Source organism: Quercus lobata, chromosome 4 (genome assembly GCF_001633185.2).
Source record: "Quercus lobata isolate SW786 chromosome 4, ValleyOak3.0 Primary Assembly, whole genome shotgun sequence".
NCBI classification, from domain to species: domain Eukaryota; kingdom Viridiplantae; phylum Streptophyta; class Magnoliopsida; order Fagales; family Fagaceae; genus Quercus; species Quercus lobata.
The window spans coordinates 52,075,439-52,093,506 of record NC_044907.1 but is presented as its reverse complement, the minus strand read 5'-3'; the positions used below and the strand labels follow the sequence as shown (position 1 = coordinate 52,093,506).

At 38.2% G+C, this 18,068-nt stretch overlaps 1 protein-coding gene across 1 annotated transcript; it reads right to left on the bottom strand.

Annotated features, from left to right (window-relative positions):
- Window positions 1-6,869: 6,869 nt before the first annotated feature.
- Window positions 6,870-8,628, bottom strand: LOC115985426. The gene is made up of 2 exons (XM_031108366.1): window positions 7,830-8,628; window positions 6,870-7,621 (listed from the first exon to the last, which is right to left on the bottom strand). Exons 1-2 carry the CDS (start codon window positions 8,626-8,628, stop codon window positions 6,870-6,872), a joined length of 1,551 nt encoding a protein of 516 aa, XP_030964226.1.
- Between the last annotated feature and the right edge of the window lie 9,440 nt (window positions 8,629-18,068).

Here is an 18,068-nt window from a genome sequence, read left to right as displayed (position 1 = left end):
GTATCTTCGATGGCACATTGAGGGACCAAATCTCTTTTCATGTCCACCCGTGAAGCCGAGCTGCTGAATGTTCTGCCTTGGGCTGGTTTTTCAAGCAAATCGCTACCTTATAAACTGACCGAACGGAGAATTTTTGTGCTTTGTTTTCCATCCAGCAAACAGAGTCATGAGAGTTAAGGTTTTTTAGCGGTAGTGACATGATCTCATTTCGTGTTTGAGGGCTGAACATGACATCTATTTTTCCTCGGTCCCATTGTCTTAAGTCTTGGTCGATTAGCTCACACACCTTCATGTCTAGTGGTGCATCATTTAGTGGTACAGGGGTGTGAGTTAACCAACGATGTGTGAACACTCCAATACTTCGACCATCCCCCACTTGCCATCGTGAGCCCTCTTTGATGAGATCCCTTGCTGCTATGAGACTATGCCAAACAAAGGAAGGATTATTCCCCAACTCAACAAACATGAAAGGGCAATTTGGGAAATAATGAGCTTTGTAAACTTGGTAGAACAAAGAGTGGTTTTCATGTATTAATCTCCAGGCTTGCTTGGCCAGCATCGCTAGGTTGAAAGCATGGAGGTCTCGAAACCCCATCCCTCCTTCCTTCTTTGCGATACACAGTTTTCTCCAATTTATCCAATGTAGTTTCCTCTCTGCCTGCGTTTATCCAATGTAGTTTCCTCTCGGTTTATGGCTTGGCCTGATGCAACTTTGTATTGCTCTAGCAATTGTAGAAGTCTTTGCCCTTCCTCCATAGTAGCTTGACAAAATAAGAGACTATCATCATCAAAGAGGAGGTGAGAAACCCAAACTCCATGTTGGCTTGATTTGATCCCTTTTAGCACCCCTGCCTCTCCTGCTTTCCTCAATAATGCTGATAGCCCTTCTGCACATAGCAAGAAAAGGTATGGAGAGAGGGGGTCTCCTTGCTTTCAACCCGTGTAGGATTGACAAAACCCCTTGGTTCACCATTGATTAAAATGGTGTAAGATGTCGTGGTTACTGCCTCCATTGCCAAGTGGACCCAATTAGGATCAAATCCCAATTTCACCATCATTTTTTGCAAGAATGTCCACTCAACCTGGTCGTAGGCTTTACTGATGTCGAGTTTTACAGCCATGTGTCCCTTTCTTCCCATCCTTCTATTTCACAATCTGTGGAGCAACTCATATGCTACAGTAGTATTGTTAGTGATTAATCGATTTGGCCTAAAGGCAATCTGAGCATCAGAAATCACACTTATATGCTATAGTAGTATTGTCAGTGATTAATCGATTTGGCCTAAAGGCAATCTAAGCATCAGAAATCACATTAGGCAAGATAATCTTTAAGCGATTATCAATAACCTTTGATATGATATGAGACACCACATTGGCTAAACTAATAGGTCTAAAATCAGACATGTGTTTCAGGTCATTTTTCTTAGGGATTAAAACAATATGTGTATGGTTCATTTTTCTCAACATATGCCCCGAGTTTAAAATAGATAATACTGCTATTGTAACATCATGCCCCACAATATGCCAATATTTCTAAAAAAAGAATGGAGTTATACCATTAGGACCTGGTGATTTGGAAGGGCGCATTTGAAATAGGGCTGTCTTGACTTCTTCCGGAGTGTATCGTTGAAGGAGAGTGGCATTCATACCTGGAGTGACCAATCTGTCCATTGAGTTGAGCACTCAATCAGTAGTGGTCGGATGGGAAGAGGTGAATAGTTGCTGGAAGTAGTGTCCTGTAGTGTGAGCAATGCTATCCTCCAATGTGCCCTACCTTCCTTCGCTATCATAGACGCCCAAGATTTGATTTTTTTGTCGGCGTTGATTGGCCCTTTGATGAAAAAACTTTGTATTTTTGTCACCCGCCGGTAGCCAAATGGAGCAAGACCGTCGTCGCCAAAACAATTCCTCCTGGTGTAACAGATTGTTGATCTCTACCTTTAGTCCCTTAATAGCATCTAGATGGTCAACACTATTTAAAGAACATAGGTCTTCCAATTGTTTTTGTTTCTCTTGGAGTAATGTTTTTGAACTAACACCAGATGCATGGCTCCAGTCCACCAAGGCAAATCTGCATCTTTTGATTTTTTCAAATAGCTTTGACATAGGGTTGCCATTTCTCTCGGCTACTCTCCATGTTTCTTGTATCACGGTCTCGCATTGAGGATTGGAAGCCCATTTTTCTTCAAACCTTCGTGGCACTTTCCTTTTTCTATTCCGCTGTGTTTGGTTTTGTGTGGTAATGACTATCGGAATATGGTCCGAGTATGAGGTTTGGAGATGAAAGACCCGCGTCTCCGGATAGATTTCCTTCCATTCCGCCGTTGCACATGCTCTGTCAAGTCATTCCTGTACAAATGCATTCCCATGTCTACCATTGTTCCAAGTGAAGATGTTTCCTTGAAAACCAAGGTCCTCAAGTTCACAATGCAGGAGGGTAGCTCGGAAAGCTTCCATGTGGTTCAATGGTTTTGGTACACCACCTTGCTTCTCATTAGATGACAAGATCTCATTATAATCTCCAACACAGAGCCAAGGGGTTGAGATCCTAGAGTGAAGATGCTTGAGTAGCTGCCATGACTCGTGCTTTCTTTGTTCTTCCAGCCATCTGTAAAAACCTGTCAATCTCCATGTAGGGTTAGAGCCATTAAAAATAAGATCATCAATATGGTTACGTGTGTAAGTTTGGACATGCAAGTCCACCTCCTCCATCCACAAAAGTGCCAGCCTGCCACTTCTACGAATACTCGGCACTGCTAACATACACCGATATGATAAGTCTGCTTGAATCTTCCGCATCACATTAACTAACTGTTTTGTTTCCATGAGAAACAAAATTTTGGGATCTTTTTCTCTCACCAAGTGAGAGAGGACTTCAACCGCACGTTGGTTCCCAAGCCCCTGACAGTTCCAGCTTAGGATGATCATTGCTCTCGGCGGGACTGCACCACAGCCTCCACCGTTGCGACTGATCCCTACAGCCCTGATTGTGATTCTGCCTTGTTTCCCACCGTGGTGAGCTGTTCCATCGTCTATCCGGTGTTTCGTCGCTTTTCCCTTGCCCCGCTTTCAGCCATTCCCCATATGGGTTCTTGGTCAGCTGTTGGTCCCTTGGGGCTGGACACTCTTTTGCATCATGGCCATTCTTTCATATTTGAATCCCACTCTTACCCGGTCTCTTTCAGGGTTGAGTACATAACCTCCCCGCCGAATTGGTTTATGCAGTGGAATCTCCACACGGATTCGGATGAAGCGAGCTTGTTCCGACGAGAAAGTTTTGTTGTACACTTCCACCACATGACCGAGTCCTTTGCCAATATCCCACGCAGCTTCCTCATTGATCTTATCAGAATTCAGGTGAGTGAATCTATTGTAATAAGAATTTAATTTTATGTCGTGTCAATTTCAATTACCGTTTCCTCGAGAACATATTAGGAGTGTACACGTAATGCTGAAAGGCCAATGACAGTCATTAAAAAAAAATTCTTGTAAGCTTTTGTTTCTACCTTTAACGACAGTGTTTCTTGAATAATTCTTTAAGTTTAATACCAAATTTTTAAGCAACTCTACTATCTTTGGTGCAAATCATCTTCTTTTTTACATAATAATGTCTTATATCAATACTTATCAAAAGAATTTTTTATTAGTGTTTTTATTTATTTTTATTTTCATTTACAGGTGAGAAGTGCTCTATTAATTATGCACCTGAGTAATAATGTTCAATATAAGCGAAAAAGGCACCTAATTTTCCGTAAATAACAATCCATTCTTCTGTATTTCTAACTTTTTGCAAGCAAATTATTAGCACATATAAATTGATGATGAAAACTTATCTAGTCTTCTCATTTGTATGTGACAGCCATAAGTGAACCCGTGTTATAATCCTGATAAATATAGTGCTGATCGAGGACCTTTTTCTAAACTCTTCTAAAATAAAGAAAAACAAAAACAAAAAAGAGAAAAGATCTGTCAAAATCCGCCATCCCACTGCACCATAACCATGCCAATGTTCATCACAGTAGATCATTTCCTCCATTCCAAAAAACTCAATCCCACACAATCTCGACGTAGTAATCTTTTAAAACATATATGTGTGTAATAAACACAATGCGATATTATTAGTTGGCAACTTGATATTCAAATTTCTTTGTATGGCCGAAGAAAATGAAAAAGACGTTCGTTATTTACTCGTAATTAACGGTGTACTATTCCGCTCGTTACCCATACTTGTTTAGGCCTCTTTTTGGATAACTCACAAGCAACCACATTCCTAAAAGGCATCTCATCAAACAACTTACAAGCAAAGTCAGCATCTCCACAGTTCAAATACACATTAACCAATGCATTCCCAACAAAAACATCCGAATTCACCTCATTATCACGCATATAATCATGTATCTTTCGCCCCAATTCCAAATCACCCAATTTAGAACACGCAGAAAGCACGATGACCAATGTCATCTCGTCTGCTCTTAAATTTGAGTCACACATCTCAAAAAACGCTGTCACGCCTTCCCTCAAGAACCCCATTTTTACATATCCCTGAAAAAGCGTGGTCCACGAAACCAAGTCCCTTTGAGGACTTCCATCAAACAGCTTCTGAACAGCTTTAATAACCCCACAAACAGCATACAATCTCATCAATGTATTCTTTACATACACAATGGATAAGAGCATTCCTGTCTTGATGCAATGCGCGTGAATTTGCTCGCCTTCTCGTAGCGCCTGAGACTGCGCACATGCCTTAAGAACATATGGAACGGTATAATTATCAGGAAGGAGGCCTTTGATGAGCATTTCACGAAATAATGCCACGGCTTCAAGTGAGAAAGCTGTTCTGGGCACTTGAAAGCGCTTTTATAGCGTTGTTGTAGAGGATGACATGTGGGTTCTCCAAGTTTGTTAGAATAGAGCGAAACTAGGTGAGGTTTGCACCAAAGGAAGAAGAGGAAGTAGTGCATAGAGAGATGAGCTTGGGATATATGAGCTGTGGGGCTCGGAGACGGAGAGGGCTGGTTTGGATGAGGAGTGCACGGATTTGTTTGAGTTGGGTTATTGTTTTGCATGATTTTAGTCTGTCAAGGACCCATAATTCTTTTTTTTTTTTTGAGGAAGCTTCCATTAATCTGACAAAAGCTACACTAAGAGTCCGTTTGGGAGTTTATAAAGGAATGGAATGGAATAGAATGGAATGGATTTAGTAGGGAAATGAATGGAATGGAATGTGATTTAAAAATCTTGTTTGGATGTTATAAAATAAAGGAATGGAATGGAATGGAAAGTAAGTAATGCTGTTTGGGAGTGACATTGGAAGGAATGAAATGAAATCATTTTATAATAACATTACTATTATACTCCTCATTTTAAAGAACATAAAAAATAATCAATGAGAACTTATAATTGCTTTGAAATGTTTAGTATTTAGTGGATGATGTGAAACTAGTTAGTCACAATTGAGTCTGTGTTAGATTATTGAATTACAATATTGTTTTGTCAAGGTGAATAGATTGTATCATGCTAATCAATAATTTAACAGATGAAGATAATGACATGAAAAATTAACAATAGTACAATTTCTTTATTTCAATTTGCAAATTTTTTTTAGGGGTTGCTAGTTTTAGATTGGATCTTTTTTGGCTGGTATGCTTTACAATGGATTTGATAATTTAATACATCTCCATCTCCCAATTTCATTAAGGAAAAAAAAAATTATTGTAGTTAAAAAACAAGTTATGTATATTTCTATGTTGTAAAGCAATTCATGCATCACATATTTATTCTCAACAAAATAAATATTGTCTAACAATGCAAACAAATATCTTTAAAAAAAAAAAAAAAAAAAAAAAAAAAAAAAAAAAAAAAAAAAACTCCGGTAATGAGTCATGCCAAAACAAAACAAAATAACATAATCCATTCCAAAACTCAGGTTGGCCAAAACTAAGGTTAGAGCTATTAACTAATTGGATGGTTGACTTAAAACTGCAAGTGTACATAACACACCACTTGCTTCGTAAATAACAGAAGAATCAAAGAGGAAACAGAGTAAAAAGCAAACTTGAGTTCTCTAGCGGTTCTCAGTTTCAAATTCACAGCAGTTCTACAGCAGTTTTCCAGCAATTCTCACTTTCAAATTTCTAAATACAATTTTTTTTTAGCTGTACAGGTAACAGCAGTTTTCGTTGCTTTTCACTTTCAAGGTTTTTTTTGTTTCTTTTCACTTTCAAGGTTTTTAGTTGTACAGAATGTAGTTTGTTTTGGTTTTTAGGTGTACAAAAGCACTATATATCACTCTCATGAATCACTAGCAAATAGTTCATAAAAATTAAAAAAAAAAAAAAAAAAAAGACTAGCAAACAACTGAAAAAAAGAAAGAAAAAGATAGACATACTTGGTTTGAGCAATATCTGAAAATTGCAGCAAAAAAAAAAAAAAAAAAACCAGCGGCAGCAGTTTCACTTTGTAGAGGACGGACAATATTGTGCAAGAATTATAGCTTTATTTTTCTTACGGCTGAATGAGAAAAAAAGGTTGATATTAAAGGGGTATTTTAGAGATTTTAACAAAAATTTCATTAAACTTAAATTCATTCCCTCCCATTCCTCCCAATTTTGAGGGGAACAAAAATTTGAGGTTTTGAGGGAAAAGGGAGGAATGAGCATTCCCTCCTAACCATTCCATTCCCTCCTACTTAAACTCCCAAACAAGGGAATGAACATTCCATTCCCTCCGTTAAAACTCCCAAACAAGAGGAGGGAAGAATATTCTAAAAATATTCCTTTTATTCCATTCCATTCCATTCCATTCTCTCCTCCCAAACGGAGCCTAAAGAACTACAAAGAACTACAACAAGGCTCAGGCAGCAACAACAACTACAAGCCGTCCAAGTGCAGCAATTTTCTCACCACAGGAGGAGAGACACCCCTCCACACTTGGCAAACGTTATTACAGTGAGCAAACCGGGCTAGTTCATGTGCCACCCTATTAAAGTCCCGCTTCAGGTGCCGAATCTGCCAGCTCATAAAGCCATCAAGGAAGCTTACAATACCATTGACAATGTGACCAAAACCCCCACTGCAATCCTTGGACAGAATGCGTTGGACAGTAGACAAAGAATCTGATTCAATAATGATCTGATTAAGGTCCAGCTCCTTAGCAAGGAGGATTCCAGCTTCAATTGCCAAACCCTCAGTCTCATCCACCGTGAAGCAGCTAGGAAGGACACGGCAAAGGGCTGCAACAACCTGTCCTCTAAAGTCCCTTATAATCACGCCTATACTTGATCGCCTCCCATCGTCAGCTGCTGCCCCATCAGAGTTTATCTTGAAAACTCCATCAGGCGGCTTTCTCCAGCAAATGTCACAAGCCGCCGGACCCAGGGAGCAGAATTTTTCAGCCTCTTTGAAATCATAGATCATACTAATGGCCAAATCCCAAGTCTGCTCAGCTCCCTGACTATCCGACTCAAACACCTTCAAATTTCTATTATGCCAAATGGCCCATGCAGCCACAACCAAAATCTCAAGATCTTTAGGATTGCTTGCCTCTAAGAACTTCAGAGCTAGATCAGAAAAATCCAATGGTTCAGCCCCACAAACCCCATATCTCCTTCGCAGCACTACATCTACATAGAGCATGCATTATAGTTTCCTCCTCCAAGCCACACACAGGACACAGCCCATCCGTGCTAACTCCTCTCTTCCTTAAATTTGACATTGTTGGCAAAGCATTAGCACAAGCTTTCCAAGTGAAGATTCTTATTTTTGGGGGGATTTTAAGTTGCCATATTCGCTTCCAAAGGGGCATTCTGGGGTCACCGTGAGAACACTCACCCCTATCTGACGGACTGATCACAGTGAGTGCCACAATACGCACTTTCACTAAAAATTCCCCTCTCTTGTTTCCCACCCAAATTATTTTGTCCTCAAGAAGACTATAGCTTAGCGGAATATTGAGGATTGTTTCGACCTCAAAAGGGAGAAATAAGGATTTCAAAGTATCAACCTTCCATCTTTTGGTATCCACATCAATTAAAGCCGAAACCATAGGAAAATCATCAAAAGGCCTAGGAGGAGAAATTACCTTGTAGGTTGTTGGAGTGGGAAGCCACTTGTCCTCCCAAATATGAATGAGTCTCCCATTGCCAACTCTCCAACGGGAACCTTTCTGAACCACTTCAAGGCCTTTAAATATGCTCCTCCATGTGTATGAAGGGTTGCAGCCTAGTTTTGAGTTCAAAATGTCACCATTTGTATAATATCTAGCTTTATAGACTTTGGCACAAAGGGACTTCGGGTTTGACAAGAGTCTCCAGCCCTGCTTAGCAAGCATTGCAAGATTGAAAGCATGGAAGTTACGGAAGCCCAGACCACCATCTGCCTTTGCTCTACACATTTTCTCCCAGCTTACCCAAGCAATTTTCTTCTCCTCTTTCCTTTGCCCCCACCAGAAATTTCTTATCATCCCTTCTATCTCTTCACATAGCCCTTTTGGGATTAGGAAGCAACTCATAGTGTAGGTAGGAACCGCTTGCGCTACGGCCTTTATCAGAATCTCCTTTCCTCCAATGGACAATAACTTCCCTTTCCACCCCGCCAATTTTCTTCTGACCTTTTCCTTCACTTCTACCATAATTCTTTTATTTATTTATTTATTTATTTTTTTGAGGATTCATGTCATAGGCATAGGCATAGGCATCTTGATATTGGACTCTGCAGGAGGCTATAATTTGGGAGTTCATGTCATAGTTAAGTCAAAATTTTTCCCTGCAATAAAAATAAGTCACTACTTAATGGACGTAGTCTCTTTCAAAAAATCCATAAAAAAATTGTTAGGTCCCACTCAGTCTTCTACTGTAAAGGAGTACGTCCAAGCCTCTAAGTTTGACCAGTATAATATTCCAGCAAGTGAAACAGAAAATTTCATCACCCTTGCCCTTCCCAGAGAATTTGTAATCCCATGGCAAAAACAAGGCTATACACACCTTCATTTCGGAGCAGTAAGACTGGCTTTAACTTTCCATGGAAGAAAGGGACTCCCTGTAGTCTCAAGAATCTCACTTCTTGATTCCAGATTTCTGGAATATCAAAATGCTGTCATAGGAACGGTTCAAACCACTTTAAATGCAGGAACAATCTTTGTTACTCTCTTTCCAAACTTCAATATGTCTTTAAAAGACCCTCATCTTTGTGATGCTCTTAAAGTTCAAGTCCAAATTATAGGAGCCTCTCAAGTGCAGGATACGTTTGCTGCCACACTTCACTACCAGTTGGCCTATCGGCTGCAGAATCATGCTTTTGATATGGCGGTTCCGGACATAGCCCAATCTAATGATGCGTTGTTGATCTAGGTTGATCCAGGAATGACACCCATGTGTACGTTTGTCCCAAGACAACTTACCAAAGATCAGATGGCTTCTCTTTTCCCAGAATCGTGGATTACAAAATATGAGATGCTTCATCAGGCAACCAAGCCGATCCAGTCAAAAGACCCTCTCTTTATAAGGAAAGCAAATGGTGAAGTAGAGACGAAATTTCAGACAGAACCATCAGAAAAGAAGGATGTAACGATCTTCCTAACCCAAATTGCTATGCTTCAACCAGTATCTTATGTTAGAGAAGATGGTCTCCAGATCAAAGCATTTCGGGAAGATGGAAAGCCTTGCTATGAAGGGAAATCACCCACTGGACACATATGGTGGGATATTTGTGATTGTACTGATTGTTAAGAGGAAGAAATTTTTGAAGAAGATTATCCCAGGAGAAAGAAAAAATCTTCTCAGCAAAAGCTTAAAGAAAGATATGAAACAGGAGATCCAGAAGTTGACCTTCTAGGAGAACCCTCGGGAAAATTTGATTATTATGTTCTTTATCCCAGAACCAGAAGACAAAAATCTCTCTCTCCCCCTCTAAGTAAAGAAAATCATGACCAGGACCAGAAATCTCCATTAATCCCATATTACCAAAAAGTCCTTTCCCAAAACCCAAAATACCAACCTCTCCCTACTGAACAAACCCAAAACCAAGAACTCTCTCCCTGTTATATGTTTGACCAAGCTTCACCTTCCTACTCCCAGAACTTTCCTCCACTAGAAAGTTTTGACCACTCCCAAGCTAATACCAAACATGTCTGGAAGATTAAAAATCCTGTTGGAACTAATTTAGATGGCACCAAAAAACAAGTCTCTTCGGCAGAAGCAGCTTTGAACTGGCAAGCGGAGAATGCTGTGGCACAAAACAAGGTTCTTTCAAGAATCTTAGATAATCAGCAAAGGATGGCTGAGGCAGTTACTCATACCTTCTCATCCTCTAATTCTCTTATTGAGGATTTGAAGAGGAAAATCAAGGAAGTAGAACAAGAATTAGCAGTTATCGCCTCCACAGTTAAAGACTTGTCTGTTTCCTTTCCACTCATTGGACAAAAAGAAAAAGAGAAAAAACAATTGCTGACACAACTCCAATCTATGGAGAACTCATAGAAAGAAGCCACCCAAACTCTCCCAATGCAGGTCTATACACCTTACCAACCTCGGCAACTATTATATAAAGACCTAGCCTTGCCTCTGACTTCACCATTTTTACCAGCCTCCCCTCTTCAAAACCCACAACCATTAGCCATGACACATCCTATCCATAATCCTTTCAGAACAAGTGGAATCCTCCCCAGTATCACAAATACAGCACCATTCCAACCAGATCAACAAGCCAGCCCTCAAAATAACCTTTCTAGGAAAAGAGATAAAGAACAGATATACCAATCTCCAGATCCAACTGTTGGGGCTTCTTCTAGACCCCCAGATATGAATATGTTGGCTGTAGACCCTGATCCCCCAAATCCTATTTCATCATTCCTAAGAACCCTTACTCTTAATGATTCAAGAGAACCTTTAGTGTTTCCAATAATTGAAGATGTTGACCTAGACCTATCTGACCTTGGCTTGGAAGAGGTGTTTATGACGAATGAGGAACCAAAAGAGGAAGAAGATGATGTTCTTCGTCCTAACAGGTCTCCATCCCCTCCACCGATTTTTCCTCCACCTCCTTTTATTCCAGAATATCAAACAAGGTTGGCCTACTCTCCGACTACAGATTCAAAACACTTGTTCACTCTGGATAATACTCCTCCGTCCAAATGGCATGATGAGATCTTCAGCATGTATTCTTGGTGTATTGCTGAGCTTCAAGCTCCAAATGCCACTATTGCCCAGACCATTGCTAAATTCGTAGCAAGGATTACAGGAAGATTAAGAGAATGGTGGATCAATCTAGGAGAATATAGACAAAGGCAGGCAGCCTAATGCAAAACGCTGGAAGACTTTTTCACCATTGTCCATAACGAATTTCTGGGCTCAGCGACTCATTATACAGAGGTGGCTCGAGAAGAATTCCTCTTGATGAAATGTTGCTCATTTGAAAGGAAAGATTTGGAGAAACATTTTGACAGGATGTCAAGGAGATACTACTCTTTTAATGGTATGGATGATGTTAATGCCAAGCATACTTTTCTCAACTCCCTTCCAGAACCATTAGGAGATGAAACTCTCCGCATGATGAATCTTCAAAAAATAACGTTGCAACAATCCTCCTTGGGAGAAATCTACCAGCATGTGCTAATTGCCTTAGAAAAGCTCTGCAACCAAAGAAAATTCCTTTCTGAAATTGACAAAGTCCATAGCAAGCTAAAAGACAATTGCAGAAGGAAAGACTTGCAAATCAAATGCTATGAGAAAAATTGTGCCTGTTCACAGAAAAAGAGAAATCATTTCAAGAAATATTTTGGAAAGAAGAGATATTATGCAGGGAAAAAGAAAAAATCTTTTGGGAAGAAGAAATGGAAGTTTCTCAGAAGGAAGCAGTTTAAAGGAAAGACTTCAAAAGTCTGCTTTATATGCAGAAGACCAGGACATTTTACAAAAAATTGCCCGAAAAAGGAAAAGGCAGCAAAGCTTCTTGAACAAGCCCAAATCCATGTAGAAGATATTCCTTTCTCTGATGTAGAGTCACTCTTTTCACTGGATGATGATTACTCCCCTCAGGCCTTGGCAGTCCTCGCCTATTCCACTTTAGAAGAAGACTCAGAGCCAGACTGTGAATATGATTCAGAACAAGAAATTCAAGCCATTTTCACATCCCAGCCAATTATAGCTCCCTTGACCAACCCAACACCCATAGCTCAAGTACACCTTCTCCTTGATACCTACTCTAGACCTATTCCGGTGATAGCTTTATTTGACACAGGAGCAGCAGCAACAATCCTTCATCCCAAAATTCTACCTGGAGAATGTTGGCTACCCCATCACCAAATGTTTAGAGTAGCAAATGGAGAAACATTTCTTATAACCCTAAAAAGTAAGCCTATCCTCATCAGAATCTTTCTAACCCTAACCATTAAACACCAAGTTCTTGGATCCCCCCTTATAGGCAGAGACCTTCTCATAGGATTTGATCTCCTTCATCAGATACCAAGTCTCAGATGGTCTTCAAAGGGACTCATGCATAAACAACACCTTCTCACTTGGACCCAAGTATCCCATCTATTCACAATTGACTCCTTTGATTCTCTAAAATTCCAGATTATCAAAGACTGTTGTGCAAACAGCCATTCCGAATTCCTCCTTAAAAATCCAAACCCCTTGTGGAAAAACCCAAAATTTTTCATATACCTCCCATTCAAGAAAAATGAAGATGTCAACCCCACCAGAGCTAGCCACAGAGGAATGAACCCAGAACACTTAGCTTTGGCCACTCAAGAACTATCCACTCTCCTATCCGAAGGCCTCATTGAACCCACAACTTCTCCCTGGGCATGTGAAGCTTTTTATGTTAATAAGCATGCCGAGCAAGTTCGTGGTAAACTCAGATTGGTAATCAATTACCAGGATCTCAATAATTTTCTTGCAGATGACAAATTTCCTTTGCCAAACAAGAGTGCTCTTTTCCAACATCTTTCAAATGCAAAAGTGTTTTCAAAGTTTGATTTCAAAGCAGGATTTTGGCAATTAGGCATCCATCCAGAAGAAAGATACAAGACAGCTTTTTGCATTCCAGATCACCACTATCAATGGACTGTGATGCCTTTTGGTCTAAAAAATGCTCCCTCTCAATTCCAAAAAGCAATGGTAATGTTATTCCAACCACTTTTGACCAATGCACTAATCTATGTGGATGATATCCTTTTGTTCTCAAAAGATGAAGAATCCCATGCCAAGTTGCTCACTGAATTTTACAGTTTAGCAAAATCTCAAGGAATAATGCTTTCAGAAAAGAAAATGGTCATAGGGCAGTCTTCTATAGACTTTTTGGGAGTGAACATTTCAGATGGGAAATATACTTTGCAGCCTCACATAGCTGCCTCTTTGAGTGAATTCCCAGACAAGCTCACAAGTGCCAAGCAGATACAACAGTTTCTTGGAATTGTAAATTACATGTCAGATTTCATTCCAAAAGTCTCTAGATACAGGAATTGTTTGGCCCAGTTGCTAAAGAAATCCCCTCCTGAATGGAACTCTACTCACACTGAAGCGGTTCAACAATTAAAAAGGTTATCCAAAAAGCTTCCTCCCCTACAGATTCCAGGACCAGGCAAAAGAGTATTGCAGACAGATGCAAGTGATGAATATTGGGCAGCAGCTCTTTTTGAAGAAATTGATGGTAAAAGGAGTATTTGTGGTTATAAAAGTGATGCATTCAAGCTTTCAGAACTTCATTATCATTCCACTTTCAAAGAAATTCTTGCAGTCAAACATGGAATTGAAAAATTCCAGTTCCACCTTCTTGGACATCATTTTTTAGTAGAAATGGATATGTCTTCCTTTCCCAAAATGCTTCAGTTCAAGAGAAAAATGCTCCCACATCCCCAATTACTCAGATGGTCAAATTGGTTTTCACAATGGTCCTTCCAAGTCAAGCATATCAAAGGAAAAGATAACCTCCTCACTGATTATCTCTCAAGAAAACCTCCAGCCCTTAATACCACAATCCTCTCTCCACCCTTATGTGTATATCCTGTTACAGATCCATCCTCATCCACAAGCCTTTCTCCCATAATCCCTAATGATATCCTTAGCATGATTGAAGACCTTCCCCTAGAAATAAAAGACCAGATAAAGACCTTGACTCTTAAGGCTAGAACCCAAAGAATCATTAAAGCCCTCCATGATTATCTCAAAAGGTGCCAACCTCATTTTCTAGCCATTTTCCCTGATATAAACCAGCCATGGAAACACCTTTTGCCTTTTGGATAACAAATTGGACAGTTGCACATTATCTTTACATGTGGTATTTACTTAATGAATATCACTTGTGCCTCCATTTTGAGCCAGAATTTTATGCATATATTTTCCCACGAGAAAATAGGTATTTTCATAAATTTTGGTTTGAAATTTTGAAGAATGATGCTCATGATGGACAGTGGACAAGGTATCCTTCCACAGAACATCCAAGATTTGGAAGCAAGATTACTTCAGCATGTGTGATTGTAAAGCTTAATTCCAAAAATGACATCCGTAAAGAAGGAATTTTTCACCCGGCAGAAATCCATTGGGTAATCAATCCAGATGGTACTCCACATACACATAGAGACCCATCTTGGGTATCCTGTTACCATGCTCTCACAATGACAGAATCCCTAAACAAAGGAATCTTCCCTGAAATAGTACCCATGGACTTAGAAGTGTGTAGACAGCAATGGCCACATGATGATCACTGGGAAATGCCCAATCCTCTCATTGGATTTGATGACCCCTATTATCATAACCATGATCCAGATGTCAATACTGATGAAGATGAAGAATGGTTCCAAGGAAGAGATGGATGGGACTAGTTATCTCTAACGCTTAAAAAAAAAAAAAAGAAAAAAAGAAAAAGAAAAAAAGAAATCCAGAATCATCTTTCGACGTGGCATCCTTATCCACAACAGTAGCATTCCTGCTCCCTCCTCAGAAGCTTATCCAAGTACAGATCACTCCTCCATCCAAAATGGACACTTGTTCATTAGCTCCAGCTTCAATCCAGCTACTTCTGAAACCTATCCTGGCATGCACAATTATGGTGATAGCAGAACTCAATCAGGCCCCTACCATTTTTGCCACTTGTAGACCAGATATTTTGGCCCCTACTATCTACTGAGACAAATATAGTACATTATCTCTAAGCTTTGTATTCTATAAATAACACCTTTGTAATTCTGTAGAGGCAAGAGTGAAAAAGAAAGAAATCCCTTAGAAGCCTTGTAAGATCACCAGTCTTTGTAAGATGTTCTCTAGAGTCTTCAATGTCTAATGTAAAAAAGTTGTTAAATCTAATAATATCTTCCAGTTTGTTGTATCTTGTGTTGTGCTCAATCCCATATTCTCATGTTCTTTTTTTCATCTCCTTAGTAGTTTATATTATTACTCAACTTCCATAATTTTCCTGCTTCCTTATTCCATAATCTTCTTACACCCTCTCCCCTAATCTAGTAGTTGGTATCAGAGCCATGTGATCAGTTTCCACTTCTTTGATTAGTATACTTTGATTATTGTCCTGATTAGTATGCTCTGTGGTTCGCAGTTGCCACATTCTGTGGATCCTCTGTATTAACCACATCAGAACACTGGATTTGACAATCAAGTAGAACACTAAGGAGTTTGTTCTCAAAAGTCCTTAAAGAATTTTATTTACCATAAGTCTCCTTGTGGACGTCTAAGCCTGAAGTTGGTGTTTTAAGTCCTGATAGGTCTTTGGTAAATAGTTCTTTCTATTAGAAACTATCATGGCAAGTCCATCCTTAGAAGTAACTGATACCACTAAATCTGTTTTTGAGGATTTGAATAATTTGAGTTGTAGTGATTTAATGAATGTGTTGTGCCTATAACAATAATTCCATCAAGATCTCGGGGATACACATGATATTACTTTTATAGTTTTATTCTCATGAGGTTCTACAATGGTTTTTAACTTATAACTTTTGACTTTTTAGGATGTAATTAAGACTCAAATTCGTGCTATTTTCTTTTTTCTAATCCAAAGAGAGATTTCCCATTAATAAAATAAGGTACCTTATTATGGTTGAAATTTTTTAATAAAATAAATAGAGACTCTTTGTAAAACTCTTAATTTAGAACAACAAATGTCACCAGTTAAAAATCACTATTTTTTAAGAGACAATTAACATAGCCTACACTTGTTCATCTGGGCGGATCTCCAAGTCGCAAATCTTTAACACATATTTGTGTGCAATAAACACAATGCAATGTTATTAATTGGCAACTTGATTTTCAAATTTCTTTATATGGCCAATGAATTGAAAAAGGCCTTTGTTATTTATCCTTAATTAACGGTATACAATTATATATATATACACGGTACACAATGCTTTGAATGATCTTAGTAAACCTCATTTTTATCTTTTTGGAAGAGTCTTGTAACTAGGATTTTTTTTTTTTTTTTTTTTTTTTGGAGAAGATTAATTTTGTTTTTATTTGTTACGTTTTCCCCGCTAGATTCGGTGCAAGAAATGCCACAATATATATATATATATATATATATATATATATTTTGTATTTCTATTTTGGTAATAACGAAAACTTCATTGAAAGCTAAAGAGAAAGGTTGTTAGACATATAATGTCTATTATAGATTTATAGTACGTGTCCAGATTATCTAAATACATTAATAGCAAAACATCAAAAGGAGGATTATCTAAGATTACAAATTTCCCAGCTTGTCTAACACCCTTCTTGCAGGTGCATCAGCACACTTATTAACTTTTCTATACAAATGTTTGATCTTCTTCTTGGGTAGGTGACTAAGAAGGTCCCTGCAATCATCAACTAGAATAATAAATTTACCAAGAGTTTCAGCGCAGCTATTGAATGGCTAAGTATCAATAAGCATACTTTTACAAATTACCTAGGCTAGAAAAAGTGGTTAATTGAAAAATTGTATTACCTAGGGTATCTGGATGATGGGCTCATTACTTTAGACTCTGGAGCGTAATGTAAATTCAAAAGTCTCAGGTTCAATCAACCCCCCCCCCCCCCCCTCCCCCTCCCTCCCCACATTATTAGTCCATGAGGTTTCTAGAGTTTCTTATGAACATATAGCTAGTAAAAATATGTGGCCTATGGAATTTCTAGAGTGTCTCATAGATATGGAGTGGAATAGCCTAATGTGGAAAAACTAGTTATGATGTAATCATAAGGACGACCATTAAATTTTTTGGCATAACATGTAGAAAATAAATGTTAATTATATTGCTTCAAATAATATCTAAAGGATGACATTTGCACTACATATAAAAAAAAAATTACTAAATAAATTGTTACAAATACTAAGAGGAATAGATTTGAAGAGTTTCTATAAAAATAAAAAAAAACAAAAAGGGAATAAAATTATAGATTTGAAGGAGAAAAATGAAACTGTGTTGGGTGGGGAAGATTTAATAGCTTAAAACAAAGGTTGGAGTTACTTTCTGAGCTTTGGGCTTTAAATAAGAGTATATGTTTAAAATTGGAGTATCCCCTCAAAAAAAAATGTTTAAAATTGGAGTATGGAACGTCCATCTAGAGGTTTATAATCATTTCGTTTACATGCTAACATAATAAAAAACATGAGTATGTACGACAAATCATAAATATTATTGAATGCCTACTCAATGTATGTGTAATGTAATTCTTTCTCATTAATATTAAAAACGAGTTTAACCCACTATTTGAGTAATTTAATTAGTTTTTTTTCTTTCTTAATAATAGTATTAATAAATCCATCAAGGTTGTTATAAGCATATATCTTTTTCTTGATACGTTTGTTTATTTTTATTTTTATAATAATTCAAGAGTTTGATGGGCATAATTTGATAGGATTTTTATAATTATATCATTCACATGTTATATATATATGTTAAATTATTTTATATAGATAGATAGTGGAGGAAGGGGAGGAAGGGATCAAATCATAGATAAGGAACAACTCAAAAGGGTGTAACTATCATTTGGTTATCACTTGAACCCTGCTATCATATTATTTATCATGCTTTTTATCTATAAAAAAAAAAAAATAAATAAAATAAAATTCAAACATATAGTTGATAGT

Excerpts from the sequence above, each read along its gene's own strand:
- LOC115985426 (XM_031108366.1), bottom strand. The coding sequence starts at position 8,628 with ATGGTAGAAGTGAAGGAAAAGGTCAGAAGAAAATTGGCGGGGTGGAAA. Across the intron at positions 7,622-7,829 it reads GATCAGTCCGTCAGATAGGG|ATGTAGTGCTGCGAAGGAGA; the intron begins GTGAGTGTTCTC and ends TGCTCTATGTAG.